The sequence below is a fragment of the Coregonus clupeaformis genome, chromosome 14 (genome assembly GCF_020615455.1).
Source record: "Coregonus clupeaformis isolate EN_2021a chromosome 14, ASM2061545v1, whole genome shotgun sequence".
NCBI lineage: Eukaryota > Metazoa > Chordata > Actinopteri > Salmoniformes > Salmonidae > Coregonus > Coregonus clupeaformis.
This window is the reverse complement of record NC_059205.1, coordinates 4,506,322-4,519,742: the sequence shown is the minus strand read 5'-3', so window position 1 is coordinate 4,519,742 and position 13,421 is coordinate 4,506,322. Positions and strand designations below refer to the sequence as shown.

The window sequence follows — 13,421 nt, the reverse complement described above, 5'->3', positions numbered from 1 at the left end:
CAGAGCGACTTACAAATTGGTGCATTCACCTTATGATAGCCAGTGGGACAACCACTTTACAATATATATACACTGCTCAAAAAAAACTCCTGGACAGTCTGTGGTGCAACGTGGCGTTGGTGGATGGAGCGAGACATGATGTCCCAGATGTGCTCAATTGGATTCAGGTCTGTGGAACGGGCGGGCCAGTCCATAGCATCAATGCCTTCCTCTTGCAGGAACTGCTGACACACTCCAGCCACATGAGGTCTAGCATTGTCTTGCATTAGGAGGAACCCAGGGCCAACCGCACCAGCATATGGTCTCACAAGGGGTCTGAGGAGCTCATCTCGGTACCTAATGGCAGTCAGGCTACCTCTGGCGACCACATGGAGGGCTGTGCGGCCCCCCAAAGAAATGCCACCCCACACAATGACTGACCCACCGCCAAACCGGTCATGCTGGAGGATGTTGCAGGCAGCAGAACGTTCTCCACGGCATCTCCAGACTCTGTCACGTCTGTCACGTGCTCAGTGTGAACCTGCTTTCATCTGTGAAGAGCACAGGGCGCCAGTGGCGAATTTGCCAATCTTGGTGTTCTCTGGCAAATGCCAAACGTCTTGCACGGTGTTGGGCTGTAAGCACAACCCCCACCTGTGGACGTCGGGCCCTCATACCACCCTCATGGAGTCTGTTTCTGACCGTTTGAGCAGACACATGCACATTTGTGGCCTGCTGGAGGTCATTTTGCAGGGCTCTGGCTTTGCTCCTCCTGCTCCTCCTTGCACAAAGGCGGAGGTAGCAGTCCTGCTGCTGTGTTGTTGCCCTCCTACGGCCTCCTCCACGTCTCCTGATGTACTGGCCTGTCTCCTGGTAGCGCCTCCATGCTCTGGACACTACGCTGATAGACACAGCAAACCTTCTTGCCACAGCTCGCATTGATGTGCCATCCTGGATGAGCTGCACTACCTGATCCACTTGTGTGGGTTGTTGACTCCGTCTCATGCTACCACTAGAGTGAAAGCACCGCCAGCATTCAAAAGTGACCAAAACATCAGCCAGGAAGCATAGGAACTGAGAAGTGGTCTGTGGTCACCACCTGCAAAACCAGTCCTTTATTGGGGGTGTCCTGCTAATTGCCTATAATTTCCACCTGTTGTCTATTCCATTTGCACAACAGCATGTGACATTTATTGTCAATCAGTGTTGCTTCCTAAGTGGACAGTTTCTCACAGACCTGATAGTTTTTCTTTAAGAAGCCCTCCTGTTCTCCACTCATTACCTGTATTAACTGCACCTGTTTGAACTCGTTACCTGTATAAAAGACACCTGTCCACACACTCAATCAAACAGACTCCAACCTCTCCACAATGGCCAAGACCAGAGAGCTGTGTAAGGACATCAGGGATAAAATTGTAGACCTGCACAAGGCTGGGATGGGCTACAGGACAATAGGCAAGCAGCTTGGTGAGAAGGCAACAACTGTTGGCGCAATTATTAGAAAATGGAAGAAGTTCAAGATGACGGTCAATCACCCTCGGTCTGGGGCTCCATGCAAGATCTCACCTCGTGGGGCATCAATGATCATGAGGAAGGTGAGGGATCAGCCCAGAACTACACGGCAGAACCTGGTCAATGATCTGAAGAGAGCTGTGACCACAGTCTCAAAGAAAACCATTAGTAACACACTACGCCGTCATGGATTAAAATCCTGCAGCGCATGCAAGGTCCCCCTGCTCAAGCCAGCGCATGTCCAGGCCCATCTGAAGTTTGCCAATGACCATCTGGATGACCCAGAGGAGGAATGGGAGAAGGTAATGTGGTCTGATGAGACAAAAATAGAGCTTTTTGGTCTAAACTCCACTCGCCGTGTTTGGAGGAAGAAGAAGGTTGAGTACAACCCCAAGAACACCATCCCAACCGTGAAGCATGGAGGGTGGAAACATCATTATTTGGGGATGCTTTTCTGCAAAGGGGAGAGGACGACTGCACCGTATTGAGGGGAGGATGGATGGGGCCATGTATCGCGAGATCTTGGCCAACAACCTCCTTCCCTCAGTAAGAGCATTGAAGATGGGTAGTGGCTGGGTCTTCCAGCATGACAACGACCCGAAACACACAGCCAGGGCAACTAAGGAGTGGCTCCGTAAGAAGCATATCAAGGTCCTGGAGTGGCCTAGCCAGTCTCCAGACCTGAACCCAATAGAAAATCTTTGGATGGAGCTGAAAGTCCGTATTGCCCAGCGACAGTCCCGAAACCTGAAGGATCTGGAGAAGGTCTGTATGGAGGAGTGGGCCAAAATCCCTGCTGCAGTGTGTGCAAACCTGGTCAAGACCTACAGGAAAGTATGATCTCTGTAATTGCAAACAAAGGTTTCAGTACCAAATATTAAGTTCTGCTTTTCTGATGTATCAAATACTTATGTCATGCAATAAAATGCAAATTAATTACTTAAAAATCATACAATGTGATTTTCTGGATTTTTGTTTTAGATTCCGTCTCTCACTGTTGAAGTGTACCTATTATAAAAATTACAGACCTCTACATGCTTTGTAAGTAGGAAAACCTGCAAAATCGGCAGTGTATCAAATACTTGTTCTCCCCACTGTATATATATATTTATTTATTTATTTATTTATTTATTTATATATATTTATTTATTATTTTGGGGGGTGGGGTAAGGGGGGGTAGAATGATTACTTTATCCTATCCCAGGTATTCCTTAAAGAGGTGGGGTTTCAAGTTTCTCCGGAAGGTGGTGAGTGACTCCGCTGTCCTGGCGTCGTGAGGGAGCTTGTTCCACCATTGGGGTGCCAGAGCAGCGAACAGTTTTGACTGGGCTGAGCGGGAACTGTTCTTCCGCAGAGGTAGGGGGGCCAGCAGGCCAGAGGTGGATGAACGCAATGCCCTCGTTTGGGTGTAGGGACTGATCAGAGCCTGAAGGTACGGAGGTGCCGTTCCCCTCACAGCTCCGTAGGCAAGCACCATGGTCTTGTAGCAGATGCAAGCTTCAACTGGAAGCCAGTGGAGTGTGCGGAGGAGCGGGGTAACCTGAGAGAACTTGGGAAGGTTGAACACCAGACGGGCTGCGGCATTCTGGATGAGTTGTAGGGGTTTAATGGCACAGGCAGGGAGCCCAGCCAACAGCGAGTTGCAGTAATCCAGACGGGAGATGACAAGTGCCTGGATTAGGACCTGTGTCGCTTCCTGTGTAAGGCAGGGTCGTACTCTGCGAATGTTGTAGAGCATGAACCTACAGGATCGGGTCACCGCCTTGATGTTAGCGGAGAACGACAGGGTGTTGTCCAGGGTCACGCCAAGGCTCTTTGCACTCTGGGAGGAGGACAAAACGGAGTTGTCTACCGTGATGGCGAGATCATGGAACGGGCAGTCCTTCCCCGGGAGGAAGAGCAGCTCCATCTTGCCAAGGTTCAGCTTGAGGTGGTGATCCGTCATCCACACTGATATGTCTGCCAGACATGCAGAGATGCGATTCGCCGCCTGGTTATCAGAAGGGGGAATGGTCCTCTGTAGCTCAATTGGTAGAGCATGGCGCTTGTAACGCCAGGGTAGTGGGTTCGATCCCCGGGACCACCCATACGTAAAAATGTATGCACACATGACTGTAAGTCGCTTTGGATAAAAGCGTCTGCTAAATGGCATATTATTATTATTATTATTTATTATTATTATTATTATTAATTGAAGGTGAACCTCCATCCCAGTCTCAAATCTCTGGAAGACTGAAACAGGTTTCCCTCAAGAATTTCCCTGTATTTAGCGCCATCCATCATTCCTTCAATTCTGACCAGTTTCCCAGTCCCTGCCGATGAAAACTTCCACACAGCATGATGCTGCCACCACCATGCTTCACTGTGGGGATGGTGTTCTCGGGGTGATGAGAGGTGTTGGGTTTGCACCAGACATTTTCCTTGATGGCCAAAAAGCTCAATTTTAGAGTACCTTCTTACAAATGATTGGGGAGTCTCTCACATGGCTTTTGGCGAACACCAAATGTGTTTGCTTGTTTCTTTCTTTAAGCAATGGCTTTTTTCTGGCAACTCTTCCGTAAAGCCCAGCTCTGTGGAGTGTACGGCTTAAAGTGGTCCTATAGACAGATACTCTAATCTCCGCTGTGGAGTTTTGCAGCTCCTTCAGGGTTATCTTTGGTCTCTTTGTTGCCTCTCTGATTAATGCCCTCCTTGCCTGTTCTGTGAGTTTTGGTGGGGGGCCCTCTCTTGGCAGGTTTGTTGTGGTGCCATATTCTTTCAATTTTTTAATAATGGATTTAATGGTGCTCTGTGGGATGTTCAAAGTTTCTGATATTTTTTTATAACCCAACCCTGATCTGTACTTCTTCCCAACTTTGTCCCTGACCTGTTTGGAGAGCTCCTTGGTCTTCATGGTGCCGCTTGCTTGGAGGTGCCCCTTGCTTAGTGGTGTTGCAGACTCTGGGGCCTTTCAGAACAGGTGTATATATACTGAGATCATGTGACACTTAGATTGCACACAGGTGGACTTTATTTAACTAATTATGTGACTTCTGAAGGTAATTGGTTGCACCAGATCTTATTTAGGGGCTTCATAGCAAAGGGGGTGAATACATATGCACACACCACTTTTCCGTTATTTATTTTTTAGAATTGTTTGAAACAAGGATTTTTTTTCATTTCACTTCACCAATTTGGACTATTTTGTGTATGTCCATTACATGAAATCCAAATAAAAATCAATTTAAATTACAGGTTGTAATGCAACAAAATAGGAAAAACGCCAAGGGGGATGAATACTTTTGCAAGGCACTGTATGCTGTGATAGTATTTCCACTGCTATGTTGTGTTAAGTTGCGTCAATTCAAATCTGGTATAGGAACAAAAAGAGGTCAATACACGTCTTCTAAAATAGACTAGTATTTTAATTAATGCAAACACTTGAATTGGTAAATATGATGTTCGTATATACGGGCCCACTGAAAAACCACGCAGGGCAGTCAGAGAACTGAGCCATTGTTATACGTTTATTTTTCTTTCTTTAAAACTTATTTAAATACTCTGACAGAGATAGTTCCTGCTCCAAGCAGGCCTATCAGAGTAGAGACTGAGCGTGGTTTAGACTTACTCAGCCTATCGTTGGCGCACAGGCTGGTCCCAGCCCCTTGGCGCTTCACTGTTGCCAGGCACTAGTTGTTATCCTCACAACTTGTCTCGAGTCAGCAACCCCAGACATAGTTGCGTCAATCTTTGTAGCAGAACACATGTCCTTGAGCGGTTTAACAAAGAGGCAGTGTGTGTGTGAGTCACAAGTCTGTCTCAGCCTACCCCCTTACGGTTCCTCACATTAATCACAGCTTGTTATGTTAAACAATCTATATCAGTACAGCACAAACCTATTATGTTTAATCATTAATGTATTCTTTCTAAGCTAGGCATCACATCTAGTTATAAGAAAATAGATCCCAACAGTTGTGATAATATTTGTGCCCAGGATACAAACCCAGTCTTCTAAAGTTAATATAACAAGTCATTGAGAAAAATTGAAAATAGTTATATAGTCAAAAACAGTTATCATGTAATCAAATGTACAGTGGGGAAAAAAAGTATTTAGTCAGCCACCAATTGTGCAAGTTCTCCCACTTAAAAAGATGAGAGAGGCCTGTAATTTTCATCATAGGTACACGTCAACTATGACAGACAAAATGTGAAAAAAATATCCAGAAAATCACATTGTAGGATTTTTAATGAATTTATTTGCAAATTATGGTGGAAAATAAGTATTTGGTCAATAACAAAAGTTTCTCAATACTTTGTTATATACCCTTTGTTGGCAATGACACAGGTCAAACATTTTCTGTAAGTCTTCACAAGGTTTTCACACACTGTTGCTGGTATTTTGGCCCATTCCTCCATGCAGATCTCCTCTAGAGCAGTGATGTTTTGGGGCTGTCGCTGGGCAACACGGACTTTCAACTCCCTCCAAAGATTTTCTATGGGGTTGAGATCTGGAGACTGGCTAGGCCACTCCAGGACCTTGAAATGCTTCTTACGAAGCCACTCCTTCGTTGCCCGGGCGGTGTGTTTGGGATCATTGTCATGCTGAAAGACCCAGCCACGTTTAATCTTCAATGCCCTTGCTGATGGAAGGAGGTTTTCACTCAAAATCTCACGATACATGGCCCTATTCATTCTTTCCTTTACACGGATCAGTCGTCCTGGTCCCTTTGCAGAAAAACAGCCCCAAAGCATGATGTTTCCACCTCCATGCTTCACAGTAGGTATGGTGTTCTTTGGATGCAACTCAGCATTCTTTGTCCTCCAAACACGACGAGTTGAGTTTTTACCAAAAAGTTCTATTTTGGTTTCATCTGACCATATGACATTCTCCCAATCCTCTTCTGGATCATCCAAATGCACTCTAGCAAACTTCAGACGGGCCTGGACATGTACTGGCTTAAGCAGTGGGACACATCTGGCACTGCAGAATTTGAGTCCCTGGCGGCGTAGTGTGTTACTGATGGTAGGCTTTGTTACTTTGGTCCCAGCTCTCTGCAGGTCATTCACTAGGTCCCCCCGTGTGGTTCTGGGATTTTTGCTCACCGTTCTTGTGATCATTTTGACCCCACGGGGTGAGATCTTGCGTGGAGCCCCAGATCGAGGGAGATTATCAGTGGTCTTGTATGTCTTCCATTTCCTAATAATTGCTCCCATAGTTGATTTCTTCAAACCAAGCTGCTTACCTATTGCAGATTCAGTCTTCCCAGCCTGGTGCAGGTCTACAATTTTGTTTCTGGTGTCCTTTGACAGCTCTTTGGTCTTGGCCATAGTGGAGTTTGGAGTGTGACTGTTTGAGGTTGTGGACAGGTGTCTTTTATACTGATAACAAATTCAAACAGGTGCCATTAATACAGGTAACGAGTGGAGGACAGAGGAGCCTCTTAAAGAAGAAGTTACAGGTCTGTGAGACCAGGAATCTTGCTTGTTTGTAGGTGACCAAATACTTATTTTCCACCATAATTTGCAAATAAATTCATTAAGAATCCTACAATGTGATTTTCTGGAGAAAAAAATTCTCAATTTGTCTGTCATAGTTGACGTGTACCTATGATGAAAATTACAGGCCTCTCTCATCTTTTTAAGTGGGAGAACTTGCACAATTGGTGGCTGACTAAATACTTTTTTTCCCCCACTGTATCTCATGGTTACAATAGAAAATATACTTCTTTTTTTTATGTAATGCTCAAACATCTACAAACCGATAGAAATACTGTAAGGCATGAAGTGGTGAATGGATAAGACTTGTTAACCATGTACTGAATAGTGCCTTCAGAAAGTATTCATACCCCTTGACTTATTCCACATTTTGTTGTGTTACAGCCTGAATTAAAAATATATTAAATATATTTTTTTGTCTCACCCATCTACACACATAGCCCATAATGACAAAGTAAAAAAAAAAAAAAAAAAGATTTTAGCAAATGTATTGAAAATGTATTCCTATATCTCATTTACATAAGTATTCACACCCCTGAGTCAATACTTTTTAGAATCACCTTTGGCGACGATTACTGCTTTGAATCGAATTGGGTATGTCTGTATCAGCTTTGCACATCTGGATTTGGGGATTTTCTCCTATTCTTCCTTGCAGATTTTCTCAAGTTCTGTTAAGTTAGATGGGAAGCAGCAGTGAACAGCAATCTTCAATTCTTTCCACAGATTTTCAATGGGATTGAGGTCTGGCCTTTGGCTGGGCCACTCAAGGACTTTCACATTCTTGTTCTTAAGCCATTCCAGCGTTGCTTTTGGCTGCATGCTTGGTGTCATTGTCCCGTTGGAACGTAAATCTTTGCCCCCAGTCTAAGGTAATTTGCACTCTGAAGCAGGTTCTCATCAAGGATTTGCCTGTATTTGCCTGTATTTGGCTCTATTCATTGTTACATTTTTTACTCTTACCAGACTCCAAGTCCATGCTGCTGAAAAGCATCCCCATAGCATGGTGCTGCCACCACCATGCTTCACAGTAGGGATGGTGTTAGACGGGTGATGAGCTGTGCCTGTTTTTTTCCAGACATAGCGCTTTGCATTTAGGCCACAGAATCTTCTGGCTTAATGTAGCTTATTTTGTAGGCTTCTGGCTTCTTGGAAGAATAATTCATAGCCAGCAGCATTCCAAAGAAGCAAGAATCAGGCTGGCACAACATCGTCTCTGCTCCACCTTTTAAGCAGATTTAAAGTCATTTGGTTACTTGGACATGCTTCAGTTCGGCTGGTGGCTAGCTGAAGTCGGCTAGGCGAACCGAACGAGTGTGCTCGCATACTCACTTAAAAGCGACAATGGTACTGTTTGTCCATTTTGAGACGCTGTAGCCAGTATACACTTCCTAAAGATAGTTTGGAATTAATCTAAGATAACTCAAGAAATCTGTCATTAATTTTCGCCGTATTTGCCGTGGAGATCTTAGTCGCGCAATTTTACATCTACTAGATGTTTGGTGCAGTATTTATCAATGACAAAATGTGCATGTAAATGAGTCGTCTCTCGTTGAATGACAGCAAAGACTTAATTAAAGAATCCCTACAGTTGACCAATCACGGACGAAGGGGGCGTAGACTTCGGCTCCCTTAACTTCGGCTGGTCTCTATGTTCCCGTAAAGCAGATTTCCAAAACAAACAAAAACGTCACAAAATGTTGTATGATATATGCAGAAACTGTTTCGGCTGGGAAGCATGTGGACGCCTTTACTCCCTAGCCAGACCATGAGGTGAGACTACCAAAGGAGGGGTTTCCAAAACTGGTCTTTAGTATTGTAAAATCCTCAGTTCTATTTTTGCTCTGAAATGTGCTGCTATATATTCTTTCATGACTTCGATAGCACTTTATTTTACAATACTGCTACAACGCTATTTATCTGATATTTACATTTACATCAAGGTAACAATTTGTCCTTTCAGATTTCTCTCACAGCAAAATCGAAAGTGTTAACACTTTCACAGAGTATGTAACTCTGCCAAGTTGGCCAACACTGGTTTTTATTGCATTCACTCTACACTTGTGTTAAGTCTTGAAAATCAACTCCATCGCAGTACAAAAAAAAAGAAGTACTACAATTTAACGTTGTAGGATGTAAAAACGTATAATATAAATTATTAAGGATAGGATTGGGGGGAGGGGAAGCAGATCCTAGATCTGTGCCTAGAGGGAAACTTCACCTCGGAGCGGTCTAGACACTGTTTGGCAGGACCACTTTGACAGTCTTTATCTCGGCGATGTGGGAAGACTTTTGGATGATGCAACTGGTGGTGGTGCGCCCTGTGGCGCAGCTGGTGGTAGTGGGCCCTGTGGCGCAGCAGGTGGGGGTGGGCCCTGTGGCGCAGCTGGTGGGAGTGGGCCCTGTGGCGCAGCTGCTGGTGGTGGGCCCTGTGGCGCAGCAGGTGGGGGTGGGTCCTGTGGCGCAGCTGGTGGGGGTGGGCCCTGTGGCGCAGCTGCTGGTGGTGGGCCCTGTGGCGCAGCTCTGCCCCTGGGCCAAGTTAGACAGAGCCATGGCAGCGTGGATCTCCCTCCACTCTGCGTCCTCCCTCCTCTGGCCTCTTTCACTCTTCCCATCACTGCGAACGACATAATAAAGGAGACTGTACGGTACACTCCTCAAGATGAAATCGTCACAACAGGGAGACTTTCTACTTACAGACAACCGCATGCATCAACAGAAATGCATCTTGCCAAGACCGTCATTATTTACTCATGCCAATGTGGGTGTGCCACAAGGAAATGTCACATTATTACATGTTAATGAATGATACAAAATCTTTATGCTGGACGGTTAAGTGAATATGTCTGCATTCTTGTGCAGACTCACTATAAGACATGCAGACGTAGAAGGGATCCATAAACAAAGAAACATACTCTCACCTGTCACATCTAGTTGATGCATTGTCCATCTTGTCTGAAAACAGAGAGAAAAAAAAGTCCAAATTCAATGTATTGAAAAGTCTGGAAACTGGTGATCGAGTTTTCCGGAACCTGTACTATATATTTATTTTCATATCTCTGTGAGTGTTTGTTTACATTGTGTTTTCCATTCAGGTTTTCCATAGAATTTCTGTGTGCATTACAGTATTTGCATATATATATGTGTGCGTGTGTGTGTGTGTGTATGTGTGCGCGCGCATGTGCATTTTAACTGCGCCAGGGGGCCTTAACTCACTGAAGTACCCTAGTCTAGCTGCTCATAGGCACTCCGGCCAAAACAAATGCAAGTATGTTTCTCCTGTGCCTTTTGAGACGGAAAAATACGATATCTGTGCAGTGTCATGAACACAGACGCTCTGTTTCCAGATCTCCAGAGTTCATTTGCATCCATAAAGTTATTTCACTGTTTTTCATTCCTCCCTCTGCCTTTATGTTTGAACTGCAGTACATCGTAGATCATAGAAATGTGCATGGGAGTATTGTGTGAATGAGCGACATGTACTGTAATAAGATCCTCTATGGATCTTTAGAGACAGCGTCTCACCTTCTGGGTGTTTTTGGTTCCTTTCATGCCCTAAACTCACCTTAAATCCAGCATATTGATGGTCATCTCACCTTGGGTTCTTTGGATTTGAAGTGCTTTTGGAACAGTGTTGTTGAACAGTTAGAACAGTGTTGTTGCCAGGGGTGTATTCGTTACGGAAACGTTTACCGTTTTTAAGAACCAAACGAAAGCAAACAGAGCAAAACTAGAGTTTCTATTGGACAAATTCAGTTACATTTTAGTCATTTAGCAGACGCTCTTATCCAGAGCGACTTACAGTTAGTGCATACATTATTTTTGTTCATACCCCCTGTGGGAATCAAACCCAGAACCCTGGCGTTGCAAACGCCATTTTCTATCAACTAAGCTACATCCCTGCCGGCCATTCCCTCCCCTACCCTGGACGACGCTGGGCCAATTGCGCACCGCCCCATGGGTCTCCCGGTCGCGGCCGGCTACGACAGAGCCTGGATTTCGAACCAGGATCTCTAGTGGCACAGCTAGCACTGCGATGCAGTGCCTTAGACCACTGCGCCACTCGGGACATATGTCCCTCACGTTACTTTTAAGAAACGTTTTGCAACAGAATTGGTGCAATGAACACGCCCCAGGTTGAAACTTAAATCATACAGAAAATATGAGCTCAAATGTTGGTTTGTCAATCTACCAAACACACTTTGTGTACTGTTTGGGTGTTATCATAGATTTTTATGTAAGAAATAGTGTGTAATTTGCATGTTTGTACACACATTTTTCATGTGAACACAGCAGAACGGGCTCTCTGTTATGTTGAGTCGAGTCAGGCAGGTCAAGAGCTATTTTCTCTTCAGGGAGCTATGAGCAAGAAAATTAGAGGCCAATTGCGAGCACACAAAATGCCGCTTTCAATATTCGCTGCCTGAAACATCTCAGACTCCGATTTCTATAACAAGGCCCGGGCCAAGAGCAACAATAGATAGACAATAAATCATTTGGCCTCTTTCACATTTTGCTACTGAATGTCTCTAATCTTTTTTGGTGGTTCTGACATTTACGTTTTTCCAAGGAAAATAGTAATTTTTCTGGAAAACTCAGCACTAAATCAAAATGTACATGTAAATCATTATGGGCAAATTGAACTGTGCTGTGTTTGTCTCTGCGTCATTTATGTTTTACAAGAATTCTTGACTTGTTTTCCTGAAATAGTGTTTTTTACAAGACCTGTAAAAGCATGTTAGCGTCTCTCTGACCAATTCTGACCTGGGAAACAAATATGAAATACCTTGGCTTATTCTGAAAATAAAATGTCAATTCTGATCATGGAAGTCCACTTAATTCATGAACTCGTAAAGTAGTTTTGCACAACCCTGGTCTTCAAGGGGATGCAGTAGCTGATAGTTTTCACATCCCCTCAAAAGTTAGTCAGACAGTGATTGGCAGATAGACAGATCACCTGGTTCTAAAATTCTAAATCAGTTGCTGATTGAGAGACACAGATAGAACTACTCATCTAGGGTCTCAGAAAGCAAGGGACTGCTGTTTTCATTTTCAAACAAACTAGGTCAGGGATGGGCAACGTCGATGGGGGTGGGTGCCACAAAAAAACGGAACTCATCACGAGGGGCCGCAGTGCCTCGTGGGTCTGCGTACCTGCAAAACCTTTTAGCGACCCCGCTCGTGACAGCGAAGATTAAAAATATATATGTTTTAAAGTTCATTTCTTGCAATTCTACTCATTTTACCATGGGACGGAGAGAAAGATTTAGCAGTTTTATAGCTAATTTCCTGCAATTCTACACATTTGCCATAGGGTTGAGACAAATGTTTGCAGTTTTTAAATATGATAACTGATGATCAATGGGCCCCACCCCGGTCAGTTTAGATAGCTGGCCGCTAGACTAACTTACTAATCTAAAATGTTTTTGTTGACATGGGCTAATTGAGTGACTGCTGAGGCACCACCACATTTTGAAATTGCACCTTGTGTATTCTATTATTCTAACTCTCAACAGGAAGTTGAGACCCCCGACTGAGTTCCTAAAGAATAACAATATTGTATATACACTACCAGTCAAAAGTTTGGACACACCTACTCATTCAAGGGTTTTTCTTTTATTTTTAGTATTTTTTACATTGTAGAATAATAGTGAAGACATCAAAACTATGAAATAACACATATGAAATCATGTAGTAACCACAAAAGTGTTAAACAAATCAAAATATATGTTATATTTGAGATTCTTCAAATAGCCACCCTTTGCCTTGATGACAGCTTTGAACACTCTTGGCATTCTCTCAACCAGCTTAACCAGCATGGCTACCACAGCATTCTGCAGCGATACGCCATCCCATCTGGTTTGGGCTTAGTGGGACTATCATTTGCTTTTCAACAGGACAATGACCCAACACACCTCCAGGCTGTGTAAGGGCTATTTGACGAAGAAGGAGAGTGATGGAGTACTGCATCAGATTACCTGGCCTACACAATCCCCTGACCTCAACCCAATTGAGATGGTTTGGGATGAGTTGGACGGCAGAGTGAAGGAAAAGCAGCCAACAAGTGCTCAGCATATGTGGGAACTCCTTCAAGACTGTTGGAAAAGCATTCCAGGTGAAGCTGGTTGAGAGAATGCCAATAGTGTGCAAAGCTGTCATCAAGGCAAAGGGTGGCTATTTGAAGAATCTCAAATATAAAATATATTTTGATTTGTTTAACACTTATTTTGTTACTACATGATTCCATATGTGTTATTTCATAGTTTTGATGTCTTCACTATTATTCTACAATGTAAAAAATAGGACAAATAAAGAAAAACCCTTGAATGAGTAGGTGTGTCCAAACTTTTGACTGGTACTGTATATATACAGTATATATTTTTTGTTGTTGTGTGAAATTGGTCCGCAGCCCTACAAAAGTTGCCCATCCCTGAACTAAGTGTAAAAAGTTTGCCTCT

General features: G+C 43.9%; 1 protein-coding gene across 1 annotated transcript in view; it reads right to left on the bottom strand.

The window, feature by feature from the left end:
- Positions 1–9,140: 9,140 nt before the first annotated feature.
- The window catches only part of LOC121581638 (homeobox protein Mohawk-like), a 50,324-nt gene continuing 46,043 nt past the window's right edge, over positions 9,141–13,421 (bottom strand). The window contains exons 7-8 of the mRNA XM_041897126.1: positions 9,473–9,570; positions 9,141–9,277 (exon numbers count right to left, since the gene is read on the bottom strand). Coding sequence (XP_041753060.1) covers positions 9,196–9,277; positions 9,473–9,570 — 180 coding nt within the window. The 3' untranslated portion in view covers positions 9,141–9,195. The remainder of the gene's footprint in view (positions 9,278–9,472; positions 9,571–13,421) is intronic.